Source organism: Dermacentor albipictus, chromosome 1, assembly GCF_038994185.2.
Source record: "Dermacentor albipictus isolate Rhodes 1998 colony chromosome 1, USDA_Dalb.pri_finalv2, whole genome shotgun sequence".
In the NCBI taxonomy this organism is placed as follows: domain Eukaryota; kingdom Metazoa; phylum Arthropoda; class Arachnida; order Ixodida; family Ixodidae; genus Dermacentor; species Dermacentor albipictus.
Window position 1 is genome coordinate 187,905,573 of NC_091821.1, and position 14,064 is coordinate 187,919,636.

Here is a 14,064-nt window from a genome sequence, read left to right on the forward strand (position 1 = left end):
TGGGGCCACATTCTCTAATGATTCATGTTAGTTTCCTTTTTTCTGACCCTTCGTTAATGGTTTGGATGTAGATCGAAGGCCGCTGCATCTCTATGTTTGCTGGGATGGCACCCTCAGCAAGACACAAATATAAAAAATGACGTGGAACAATTGAAAATGTGGGCTCTAGTTGTGCAAAACCTTTTTAAAACATACAAATAAGTTGTGTGAATATTATCACATTTGTAAAAAATTACACTAGTTTATAGTTGCATGCAACAATAAACCATGTATAAGACTGCACACCTTAAAATATTTTTGTCGCTTTATCGTTACCTAAAAAGTTATTTCCTTGTTTTTCTTTAAACGAGTTGCCCTGAAGAATTTAAATGTGCAATAAAAGAATGTGACCTTCGAGGAATGCATTTCCAAAAAATAAAATGACGAAACAACCACTAAAATAAAGCAAGATATTGACCAGTCCCAGAAAGTTGCAAAAACACTGGAGTGGATCAATTGTGGTTGACACATTGCTGAGGCCGGGTGCCTAGCCCTATGGTAGCCAGTACATTTTAGGTACGATTGCCTGGAAATAACACAGTAAAGTTTCATATCCAAAAACTCCACAGTAAGTTATGAGGGACGCCGTAAGACTAGACATAAAAAGGCATAAGTGGGCAGTGAAGAACTCACACTGCATGCAGTGCACAAGACGAAGTGAAGGAAAAGGACGACAAAGACGAGCTGGGTGATTGGCAAAAGTTGGGTTGGCTCCAGAGTAGCATAGCCCAGCACAGCTCCTATGAAGATTTTTTTTTCTTTTAATTTAACCTTCCACACCATATACTCTGTATGACAGCATTCACATCAGGCTTCATTATAAATGCATGAAAAGAAGCTGCAGGACGAATTATGTAAAAGAGGGACGAAGAAAATGTATGCTAACCCACCCAATGTATTACATCTTTTCAAAAAGGTCAGTTCGCAAACATACCATGGAACGCAACTTGCCCAAATTATTGCACTGACAAAACAGTGGCTTCTGCCCTGCTGCCTTAACAATGAAGTGGCTATTCAACTAGGGCTCAAGGTCAGTCGCTGGAATAATGAAAGTTCATGACAGCACTGTTACATTCAGGGCTTGCTATTTCAGATGGAGGTGATGCATATAAAAGAAATCAACAATACTAGGTCAGGAAAAATGTCCAAATTCAATTTTCTTATTACTTACGTGCTATCGATAAAACTGCAGGAGTAAATAAAATAGCCAGCAGCGTACTGTTCACTAAAGCATCCACTGCCAAAGAGGTGTACACAGTATCGAAATCATATGGCATAAGGCTCACCTTCTGCTAGTTTCGCCATCAGCTGCAGACGTCCAGTAGCACCAAGGTCAATGCCACTTCGGTCCAGCTCCTCACTGTCCAAGAAGCTGGGTGCCTGAGACACATCAGTGCGCTCTGTCACATGACCCACTTTCATGGGTCGGCCTGCCAGTTCAAAGCCATTCAACTGCTCCAAAGCCTTTTTTGCATCTTCCGAGTCATGGAATGTTATGAAACCATAGCCCTTGGAGCGGTTGGTCTCCATATCCTTGATGAGCTCTATCTTGTCAATTTTGCCAAATGGTTCAAAGATGCCCTTGAGCATGTCTTCAGTGATGTTGAAATGCAATGAGCCAACATAAAGGCGCATTGGCCCAACATTTCCTCGTTGCAAAGTGCTGCTGCTTGTGCTGGCATTTTGTGCAGCAGCCCGGTTCCTCTCTGCTTGTGTTGGCTGGACCACTATGGGGATGCCAAACAACTTCTGCCCATTCAATCCCATGGCCTGCATTAAAATAAGAAAACAATTCTTGAACTACAAAATTACAATTAGCATTTACAAAAACGCAGAAAAAAAAAACCGCAAGTGCAGCCATTTTTCATGGTCAACCTGATGGAAAAAATTTTGAACTTAACTGATAAATGCACAAGGACTGACATAGGTGTCTTCAGTTACAAGCACAAAAGAGATAAACACAAAGGTTTGTACTAATCAGGTTTATATCTGTAGGAATTCTCAACGACCTCACAGCAACTTATGCAATGCCCTCTTGTGAGCTGATGACTGATCGGTTGGGCTGCGAGTCTAATGTTACTTGCCATAGTAAAGCTTCCACTCAAACTGACGTGTCTGTACTTTTGCCCATCCTTGTTTTTATTAGCAGCATACACAAAGTGCCACTAAATAGATCTCTTTTTTTTCCTTTGAAGAACTTCACTCGAATAATATGCTTTCAACCTCAAAGACCGTGCACGGCACCAGAATGCTGCACTCTAGCAACAGTGAGTGCTCAGAGTGGATACATTTAACCCTTTGAGGGTTAAGAGCGTAAATATGTGGCACCGCAAACATATCCCAAGTGGTCAATGCTATATATTGACGTTGCAGTCTGTATGTTTGAGAAATGTGCCAATTTTTCAACTATTTTTTGCCTAGCAAGTGCTGCCACCCTATGTGAATCTAATTATTTTTTTTTCTACATAGTTTCATGGTTTCCATTCCACGGCTTTTTTTACAATGGTATTTCAGCGACTACTCACGCATCCGTGTGTGAGAGAGGAAGCAGTGGTTAGTTTTGGTTTCGTCTGGTGGGCTGTTTCCATTCGCTGCGCTCCTAAAAACTGATGTCTATCTGGTTTCTAATCTTTCAAAGCGTCACCTCTAGATGCTCACTTGTCTATTGCTCACAGGGGTGTGATTACATATGTTTACAGGCGGGTGCTGCTATATACAAATGATGCCACCGTATACAAACGATGCTAGCTGCCATGCCTGCATTTCCCTTTTCGAGACTTAACCCACGAAAACTGGTTGCCCCTCATTGGTGATAGTAGAAAGGATTACAGCGAATTTCTGACTCCTTTAGTTTTCCTGACGGGCACACAACCATAGAGTTTCCTTATGTGCGCTCACATAGACTGTTCGATTACACTATGGGCACGTGCATGCACATTGGCTGCTCTGCTGCGAGTGAGTCAAGCTATGATTACTCGGCTGCGGACAACCCAAGTGGAGAATCAGACAATATATCTATTTCAATGTATCTACTTTTTTATTCTTATAGGTATTATTTACGGAAGCCCATCTGTATTCATGAATAAACAATGCAGGTTTACCTACAGAAAATATTTTTGTCACTTTATGGTCGCTCATAAAATTGCATTAAATGTTAAAAATACCATATTTACTCGATTCTAACACGCCCTCAATTGTCACGCGCACCCGTTTTCCATGACCAAAAAAAAAAGGGGGGAAAAAAAACCACCGTCGATTGTAACGCACACCCGTTTGCCGTGACCTAAAAAAAATAAAAGTCCTCATTCTTTCATACAGAAATAAAACTTTCTCTCATTTGGAAAAAACAGATTTACCTGCAATGCACTAAAGTTGCGATAAATAAAAAAAGTTCCAGTTTCGCCTGAAAGGCAAAGTATCGATTACATAGCCATATGAAAAGTAAGGATAGTAGTTTTATTAGCCGCATAAACATTCACTTACTAACTAAATTAACAAGCATGGTGTCACGCGTGCACAAGCAAACGTGAACCTATCTCACTCAATGACCACGAAAAGTCTTTATCAACACACTAGAGTGAAGAAGTGCGGTAGCAGGAGCGAGGGAAATGACCTTTGTGCGGCCTCTCGCTTCAACGTGAGCTAAGCGAGGAGAACACATCACAGTGTGCCTAGATGCGTAGACTCTTGTCTCCGTCGCAGATCACTTTAACGATAGGGGCCAGGCGGCCGTATGTAGCAGCCACCCATGTAGAACGCCTGTCCTGCTTGTGCCAGTCCCACACGCAAGTTTCGGGAACTCCGAACACCCGTGATGCAGCCCAATTTCCATCCATCTCCGCACACGTGATCGCTTTCCTTTTAATCGCGGCATCGTGACCAACTCGGCATGTCTTTGCAGTCGGCACTTCCATGCTGATAGAGCAGACGCAGAAAACGGGAAGACGGATGGTGGACTAACGTAAGCCAAAGGAAGCATTGCCTAAGCACACGTACTACTGCACATGGAGGAAGCTACAGCAGCTAGGCTTGAAATGCGTACAAGGCGGCCATTTTGAAATGCCAATGGCAATATGGTAATGCAGATTTCGGGTCGTACTCAATTCTAACGCACACGCAACTTTTGTACCCATTTTATAGGAAAATAAGTGCGCATTAGATTCGAGTAAATACGGTAGGTCCATCTAAAGATTTCAAAATCTGCAATAATAAAATTCGACCCTGGGGGGTGGCATATGGCAAAAAAAACTAAAGGGGTGTTCATACTATTTTAAACACTGTGTTTGTGAAGAACCAACAGCGCTCTATCTTTTTGCATATCCGAAACTGAAACTTTAGTTTACCCGGGTTGGGTTTATTAGGAGACAGCTGTAAAAGCCAAATCAATCAATCAACAGGCAGCAACTACATAGTTGAAGCCTGTTGCACTCTCTAATCAGTTGCTAAAAGGAGAGCACGCATTTGTGCACCTTCTCTTTAGTCACCAGTTGACCATTCTGTCCTCTGTGTGAATGCTTTTTCTTAATACGAGAACACTAAAAATACACACTAATGGCAACTCACCAATGGTACAGACTCTACATCTTGAAATTCAACATATGCAATGCCCTTGGACCTCCGTGTCTTGTTGTCCATGATCAGCCGTACATCTCGAACCTGCATGCAACATAAAAATAAGAAATGAATACAATTTCTTGGAACGTTTGAAGAAGTGTTCTAAAGACAAAATTACTTGCAAACAGCAGTCAGCAAATATGTAAGAGTAGAATGACTGCATCTTGGACGCATGCCTCAGCCAATAGCCTGGCTACTCATGGAAAAAATTTGTGCAGTTTCAATGCATCAGTATTCTTGGGGGACAGCGAATTTTAATTTAGAATGCATGTTGTAGAAGACCACATTGTATAGGTCACTTAGGCACCGTTCAAGAGTTCTAGGGTATCAACTAATGAAAAGAAGCAGAATGACGGTAACGTTGTGTGTGCTTATGTGGAGTGCTGCACACTACCAGTGGAAAACAAGCAAACGATTGCTCGATGCACAAATACCTTTATTGACCACAATGAAATTAACTACAATCGCATTTCAATGCACATTCCTAGAAACTTGTTGGAATAAAACTTTGGTTTGTGCTGGTTGGTTCATTCTTTTAATATAGACAGGCAGTGCGAGAAAACACGCCTATACCATTTACATGTCCCTTCTTTGTCCTTGTTTTTCCGCGCTGCCTTGTTATACTAGTAGAAACTATTATGTCAAAATGCACACTGATGGCACTCCATAAATTCAGACGAGAGCTTGTAGTGACACACAAACCTTCCATATTTCGCTCTTTTGATGCACACGTAAGTATGCTGTCCACAGACCTATTTATTGCCACGTTAAGACAAGGTGCCGCTAGCTTAGCACACTGGCATAATTTCTGACTATAAAGTTTGTCCCAAAAGTTTGTGCAATACATTTACAAAAATTCATTTTATGAACTACCAGGTACCTCAATGTGGTCGCCTTCAAAATACTCCCCCTATTAACTCAATATTTTATGTAATACATAAAGAAAAAGCAAAATGAATGTGCTTCTCACTCATAAAAGATTTATTAGAGAGTTTTAGAATAGGGGCCCCAGATGTTTTGGGCCCCTAAGAAACAGCGTCGCAGCCACTGCGCATGCACGAGACGCAAACTGCATTTGGGTTTTGCGTCGGGCACGCTATTTCTGCAAATACCTTTTCTTGGGCTTTGATAGGCCCATGGCATCAAGCACACGAGGATTGTAACTTTACACAGTGCACCACATACACACAGCCTAGCCAACACTAATCATACACACAAGCAGCAACGCCTTGCAAGCAACAGCAACAAGATGCACCATGGAGGAAGGTCTGCATGAAATGCAAGAGCTACATTGGCTCTGGCTTTGGTCGGCTTACTAGGCACCGTAGTCAGCTGCTTAGTCGATGATACCGATGGTGCTAGTGCTGCCGTTGTCGGTGATGCTGACGATTGCGATGTGGCTGCAGATTTCGCAGTGCCGGTTTCGCAAAAACCATTACTGCGTGAACAGAGACCACTTTTCGGGAGATAAAAGACAGCGATCGTACAATCGGAAAGTTCAGTAAAAAATCGGGAGTCTCCCGGGTGAATCGGGAGGGTTGGCAGGTATGGAATTTACTTGCGAATGATTGCACCCCTGAATTTTGTCATAAAAATTAATTTTTTTTCTTTCCCGTGTAACGATCGCACCCCGAACTTGCTGCAGCTATATTTCGTGTGCCAAGTCTAGCTAATGATGATCGCGCTTACCATCTGTCCAATGCTACGCAAACGACTCTTTAAGACATACCAAGTGGTCTGCACGCACCAAACATGCTTAGGCAGATAGCCCATTTCATTCCTTTCATCACTTTCCACACTTCCATGAAAAAAAAAAAAACTACAACCAAACTTGCCTCGGCTTTATCATTTGTAGGCTTCATAATGGTTTTGGTCAACAGCAACAACATAAAGGGCACCTTTCGGTTCTTCTCATCTGCACTCGTGGGCATGCAACAAATCGCGAGCAACAACGACAGTAGCCATGTTTACACTGATACGTTAGGGGTGTACCCTATTCATGTGCCGAAGCTTGTAACACAGCTAAGATATTGGCCCACCCCTAGCAGAAACGTGCCGTATTAGCATAGTAGTGAAGATTCTGCATTTTTTGCAGCACGCCCGCCATGTGTTTCTATGTCACTGGAAGCTAAGCACGCCCATCTCTTTCTGTCCCCTCAAAGTGGACATGGCTGCGTTATTGCTGCAAACTTGCCAATATTAACAATATTATTCATTACTGATACGGAATAAACTGTTCAATGCACGTAATGTACTCACGAGAAGAACAAAAAATTGTGTTCGGCTTCCTCCGCTGGCCGCCATTTTCATTTTGGTGTCCCACACTGTTACAGCGGTAGCCGGCTGTTTGTTGACCTGTTGTCATCCCGCAGCAAATGTGGGATGAAATAAAATGTTTGTTTTTTCTTTTCACGGAAAATTTAACTGTGTAATGATTGCACCACTGAATTTTCACCAATTTTTTTGACAAAAAAGTGGGGTCATTATGCGAGTAAATACAGTAGTTTCTGTGTTGTGTATGCACCCGGGTGTAGACTGCGATCCTTGGAGCGGGTCCTGGTCCCAAACCTCTCTTAAGGCGCGTTCACAGTGGCGGGAAAACGCGCAACGCAGAACGTATTCCGCGCGCCGCTTCCCGCACAAACCGGTTTTTCTCCCGCAGACACGCTGCTGTGCCGTCCCGCAGAGCAATGGGTCCGGTAGCTATTTTTCCCGCGCCGCTGACGAGAACAGCCTATGGGGGCCGACCGTGAACCGTGACGTCGGTGCCAGTTCAGTGACCCCGTCAGCGGAGGCGGAGGCTGCGCGCATGCTGCAGAACACTCGGCGGTTGCTTTGCCAGCATGAACATGCGACTTGAGGCGACGGTGCAGAAGCAGTGAACAAGCAAGTATGAGTACGTTTACCGTAGCCAACAGCTCATCGTTCGAACCAGCCATCCTCGTGACAAAAAGGGCGACGGGAGGAGAGCTAGCAGGCGATCAAGACGACGACGCAAGAGCGCGCTTTCCAGTCTTCTCTGGTGTCACGTGACTATCCCTTTCTCTCTCTGCTCGTTAGGGTCCTCTCTCAACGCCTCCTCTCTCTACATTCCAAGACAACCACAGTGAGGAAACGCACGCAGTGTGAGCATCATTCGGAGGAGCTATGACGCAGCGTTGACGTTGACGCTGTGCCGCTGCGGAAAGTCTCCCGCTAGTGTGAGTGCGCCTTTATTCCATCACAGCCAGAAACACCAAATTATATTTCACCTTACACCTTAGCTACCTTAGACACAGTCGACCAAGTGGGCAACTACTGCCATCTGTAGTAAGAATGACAAGTAGGTGAGGCTCGGAGCAAAGTGCACATTAAAGTCACGGCCGGTGCCCAGCTGTGGAAAAGTTTCGTGTTGGCCGCATCATATTTGGGCATTGTTCGCTGCAGCATCTACACCATCGGCACCACATTGCATTGTCCTTCACAAGAAATGCAGCGTGTCGTTTCCTGCCGACAGTGTTTCTGGTGCTGTGTCAGAAAGGCTTTCATTCGCCTACTTCGACGCATCCTTACACTTACTTTTTGTGCTCCATCGCAGCCTACAGTGCTTATAGTCATCTCAAGAACGTATTTGACAAGCATATCTTCCACAGGAAAGTGTGCTCACAAAATGTGGTCTCTGTAACTTCGTCACATGCAGTTTACATGCTTTATGTGCGTTGGTTGGTTCGCATCGCACTTGCTTACTGCAGTGTGGTGCATGCTTGCGCCCCAAATGCTGGGAAAATAAAAATTTGTTCTGCCTTTTTCTGTGCAGCGTTGTGTATGGCACAGCCATCGCTCGTGTTTGAGTATGTGTTCGAGCAGCCGACGGCCATGCAACACTACGGCTTTCTTGAACAGCTCAAATCACATGCGGAACGAGAAAGCATGCCGAGAGAGATGCCCATGAACTTGCAAATGTTGAGCAAGTGAAGTGTCTGGGCGCCTAGGCAAAACTGAGAGATCAGCATCGTGTACGATTCTGGGAATTTCGCCATATATGCATCAGTACCACTCACCACTAAATGCACTTGTCATCTGCTTGGGCTTTATTTAAAGGCTGTTTTTTGTTTTTCCATAGCTGGTGGTATTATTTTACTATCAACGAGATATTCGTGGATTGTGTATACAACAGCGAAGCATTCTGGTTGGCTGGAAACGGAAACTACTGTGGCATGCCAGCAAAAAATGTGTCGAGAGCCACGAAGTTGTTTTTTATGTTGCTTTAGAGAAAAAAATACGAAGATAAACAAAGTGTCGATGAACCGCAACAGTCGACTCTTGAAAGCTTTGCATGGCAGTGGCACATCATGCAGCATTCACACTGGCTCAGGCTTTATGAATATCGATGGCTCCTTTTAGAGCGACCGGGTTTGCAGCGTTTGTTGTAACAGTACGACGCTTTTCAAAATGTTCATTATATCTGACGCAGTTTCAATAGACAGGGTGAAAAAATTTTAAATGCCGTGAAATGTGGTTGTTATAACCGACAGATTGTTATACCTGGGATCATTATGAGTGCGTTTGACTGTAGTGGGCTGGGGTCGGGAGACACTGGTCTGCCTAAAAAACCAGCTGGTACAGTGTGGTACAAAGCAGTACAGCAAGTGAATGGCCAGCAGTAGCCCAAGGATGCCTATGGACCGGCTGCGGCCATGCTTAGATGAGAATCCCAACAGTTCAGACAGTTGCACGAGTGGTTTTCGGCTCCAACTACAAATGCACGAATGCCATATTTACTTGCATAATAAACACACACACTTATTTTTTCCATAAGACATTGATGCAAAGTTGGGGGGTACATTCAATATTTGGTATTTTTTCTGCGGCCACCACTAAGCCTAACCTACAGTGCACTAAGATTGCATCCAAATGCGATCTACCAATAAATGAAACATAGGCGTAAGTTATGACAAGCCCAGTCCTTTATTTTCTCATCTTGAAGACATTCATTCAAAATCACAATCTGTCAACAAGGAATCCACACTTCCAAATGCCTCTACGGCCACTTCAATTTCTATAGTGTTATTCTATAACAGGTAGTCCTCAGTGGCGTCAGGCGAGTTTGAGATGTCAGCACTCTAAATGCTTTTGATGCAAATGTCATGAGAAGTCATCATCAGAAGTCATCCTTCACACCTCTAGTATCCATGCACATTACAATCCCTTCGGCAAGCTCTTAATCTTGCCTTGCCAGAGGATGATCAACCTCATGCATCCAGTTGGCTTACAGCCTCTTAATGTTGTCCTTGAATGGCTTATTTAAGGAAATGTCCAGTGGCTGCAGCGTTGATGTAAGGTTGGCCAGAATTGATGCAATGCACATGCATAGTTCTTTCAGTTCCTTCCCGACAGCTTCCATAAGATGCCCGAGAACATTGTCCAGAACAGGCAGCGATGGGAAGAAGTGCTCCTGGTGGTGATCCAGTCCAGTATAAACTCGGTGATCATGCAGCTCTCTTATTGCACCCAAACATAGATTCCACAAGGAAAGGTTAGCCATGGCAGAGTCTTTCGTATGAAAAGGACAACAGAGCCCTTCCACAGTCACCACACCCACAACTCTTACCATTTGCTTCTTTGTGCCCGTTGACCTTATTAGCATGCTGGCCTTTCTTCTGAACTGTCTTGTTTCAAGGCATGTCAAAGTTCAGCAACTTTTTATCTCCATTCCTAATTTGCAAGAGCACAAAGTTCTCATCTCACCGCATTGTTATCATGAACCTGCATAACTGCACGAATTTTTTTTTCATACTACACAAAAGGCAATCACAGAAGGTAGACAGCATCAGAATGAAGCACTCTAGCAATAGTGGCTGCTTAAGGGTGCTACGTTTAAGAATCACCAGTGAGAGCAGTTGCAGTGAGCCTTCAGGTTAAACAACAGACTGAAATGAAGAAATTCACACAATTTTTTCAAACATTGTGTTTATGGAGAACCAACTGAGCCCTTTAGTTTCTTTTGGCATGTCTGAAAATTTTGCTTGACTTGATTTGGCTCATTAGGAGACTCCAGTTCATGAAGCCCGAAGTGGTGTTGTGAAAAAGTTATATACCTAGTAAATTTTCTTTACCTTCTCTTCTTACTTTCGTGGCACAGAGTGCCTCCAAGCTGGCGTAACCAGCTTACTTGGTAGAGAAAACTTTGCTTCAGCTGTCGTCGTTTCTCCTCTTCCATCAGAGATGGGACGCCATAGACGTTGCACTTGGAGAATAGACTTTATGTACACATTATATACATTGACAGCTATTTACAGTGGGTCTGACGTATCAACTCGACATAGCCGATAGTACATAGCACCGTTCGTACGTCAAGACCCTTGGGTTACACTGGGACCGGCGCCTTAACTCGGCAGAGCCGAAAGTGCAGAGACCTTTCCTGCGCCCGGAACCCCTGTGAGAGGTCGGGAGCCAGGTTTTAAACCTTCGGTTGCCCCTCCCGAATCCCCTCACGGCAAATCACGACACCCCAGTGACCTGATTGGGTCAACTGGGCTGTCACTCATTGGGCACTCTCTCTCTTACCCTCTCCCTGCGTTCCTCGGAACATTCAGAGAGATAGAGGGAGAGAAAGTAACCACCAAACAACAAATAAACAAATAACATCCCAACCGTTTCGCCTCCGCGACATATATGGAAAAGTCTCCCGACACTTTGAAAAACACTTACGGGGAACGGCCATCTGCGTCGCCCCGTCCTTGCGCCTTAACTAATCCCATCGCGCACTGCGTGCCGCAAAGGACACCCCTGCCGACGTGCGCCCGCCGATTCACAATGCTGTCTTGTGCATTGTTCGTCTCGTCCGGCGGGCCCGTAAAGCTAAGTGCACCAATGGATTTGTCTCGGTGGTGCCAGCCTACCTTTCAAGAGACTGCACGTCGGGTCACCGATCCCTCGGGTTTTAAGCTGCCGCTTTGTACCCCCCCGGCATGACCATTGACGCCCTAACGACGCTTTGCCCGCACGCGTGACAGGTTAAAATGTCCCGACGCGTCGGCGCGGGCTATCTGCCGTCAAAGAGCGTCTCCCGACTCATTACCAAAGCGCCCAGCTGGCTTTACTCTCGGCTAAGCCCGAAAACGGCGACCTCCCACAATTCTAGGAAGGGAAATGACCTTTCAGCGTCCATGCCTTTGGCAACATCCTTTACATACCTCATACCTGCCAATCTACGAACTTTAAAATTCATAAAAATCAAATCTGTGGACATTATAAGGGGGGGAGGGAGGACATAATACATTTAAAACCTCATCATGACAAAATGGGATACAACAAAATAATCGATATAACGAAGTAAGTGAAAGTCCCCTTGAAATTCTTAAAGGGATTCATATTGCACTACATGTAATAATGGACCCAATGAAGCATTTCTCAACTTCGTTATAGCAAAGTTTTCTGTAGCCTGCATTTCATCAAAGCTTGCTATTAGCTCATACATTTTGTGGGATACTTATGGACATAGTCATCAGTTATCAAAATACAATAGACTCTCGTTACAATATACCCGGATAATTTCAACAAAAAACATCCGTTTTATCTGAAGTCCGTAATATCCAAAACGCCTCACTTCCAAAACTTTCGTCGCGATGTCTAACAATTCTATTGCAATGAGTGAGTGAAGAACTTCCAAAGTAAAAAACAAAACAAAAAATATCGCAGTTTCATCCGAAAGGCGAAGCATAGATTGCGGCAGCAAATTAAGCAATATAAACGCAGCAACAGCAGCGAGCAAATTGATTAAACGTCCAAAGCACAGAGCACGCAAAGCTACTGGCACTGGGCGTACTTTCTCCACATCGCAGATCGCTTTCAAGATATGGCGCCCGCACAGGCGTGCACTCTGTCCACGTCGCAGATTGCTTTCAAGATACGGTGCTCGCGTGGGCAAGCACTTTGTCCACACTGCAGATCGCTTTCCAAGACACGGTGGCGGTTCCGTAAGCAGCAGCTGCCAGAGTAGAACACCCTCTCTCTCACCTCAAAGGCGGCGCGTTTTCACCCTGCTTTCTTGACTTGCGTGCGCAATATTGAGCCGCGATCGTCAGCTGACCCTCGCAAGTCAGTTGTCGGCACATGTCGACATGGCCAAAGTTTGTTTTATACACCCAATTTTGAAAAAAATTGCCACAGGTTTCGTCCGCTTAGCCGATAGTCCGTTGTAGCGCGGTCCGTTAAAAGCAAACTTCGTTGCATTCATAAAACAGGTAGGACAAGCCAAGGCTGAAATATGTTTCGTTATATCTGAAAGTCTGTTGTACGCTTGTCCATGAGCATAGGCTGTACCAGAACAACAGTAGAAACTGAAAAGCAATACACTGCCTTCAGATCACAGCAACACTGCTGCTGCCGATTTTGCCTACTTGCAATCTTTGGAAGCTTCACCTTAAAACATTTTCAAAACCTTTTTGCAAACAACCTATTTCTCATAAAGCTTGACGCAACATTAGTAAAATTGTGCTATGAGAAAAATTCCGGAGAGTTGGCAGGCATGTACGCACATTCAAGAAATCTGAAAATAGGTTTGCCAACGTAAAAGAAGTTCCTAAGATAGGATTGTGGAGTACAGTCGCCGACCGATTTTCCGGACTCCAAAAATTCGGACATGCCCGATTATTCGGTCAGCTTCGCGGCACCGCCATTCTCCCCATAGACCATAATGTATAACAACTGCCGAAAGTTCAGACACCTTGCAACCTCTCGTCTGATTTTTCGGACACTCCCTGAGCCAACTCGGTCGAGAGCACCATGCACTGACTCTGACCGGTGCATGGTTCGACTTGTTGAACGCCATTTTTGTTTTGAACGGAGCTTCCTTGCTGTCCCACGAAGTGGCGCTACTGGAAATCCCCGCTCATCATCATCGTTTCTGCCTGGTTAGATAGAGTGGCTCTGCAGCAGTTCCGGTTTCAGCTTAGTAAGCCATGTCAAGACAATCCAGCAGCTGATTTGTTTCTTCGCGCAAGGCGCTGCGAGCAGGCCGAGTTTTTCGTTTGTGCGACTGGTGTCGGCACGGTGGTGTTTGCTTTGTGTTCTGTGCCGAGGTTTCGGTGATCCAACGCGGCACACGTAAACATCGCGTCCAGGGTCTAATGGCGCAGACAGTGCCCGCGCAGACTGCGCTGGGCAATGCCGGCAAGCGGTTGCCGGGAGGCCCAAGACTTGTCGACTTCCGATGTGCTCCCTACTGACGCGGAAAATGTTCTGCCGAGACCTGCGCAGTGGTTGCATTGCGATTCTGGACACCGTCTCATTTGACAGTTTCATAGGTGCTGACACTGCTGTATTGACATGCGCAGAACTCGACGACGGCAAGCTCATTCGTCCGGTTTCTGCTGCACCGCCGGACGATGACTCAGAGTCGGAAGATGACGCACCATGTGCTGCGCTGCC

General features: G+C 45.0%; 1 protein-coding gene across 12 annotated transcripts in view; it reads right to left on the reverse strand.

The window, feature by feature from the left end:
* The window catches only part of Caper (RNA-binding protein 39-like protein Caper), an 84,579-nt gene that overhangs the window by 19,690 nt on the left and 50,825 nt on the right, over positions 1 to 14,064 (reverse strand). For 6 of the 12 annotated variants that reach the window (XR_011511023.1, XM_070530655.1, XM_070530654.1 and 3 more), the window contains 3 exons: positions 4,603 to 4,695; positions 1,326 to 1,809; positions 1,211 to 1,225 (listed from right to left, as the gene is read on the reverse strand). Coding sequence is in view for 11 of the 12 variants with exons in the window: in XM_070530655.1 (XP_070386756.1) it covers positions 1,211 to 1,225; positions 1,326 to 1,809; positions 4,603 to 4,695 (592 nt within the window). In the remaining variant the exon portion in view is untranslated. Of the gene's footprint in view, positions 1 to 672; positions 780 to 1,210; positions 1,226 to 1,325; positions 1,810 to 4,602; positions 4,696 to 14,064 lie in introns of all 12 variants that reach the window. The other 6 variants (XM_070530662.1, XM_070530657.1, XM_070530660.1 and 3 more) reach the window with 3 other exon arrangements.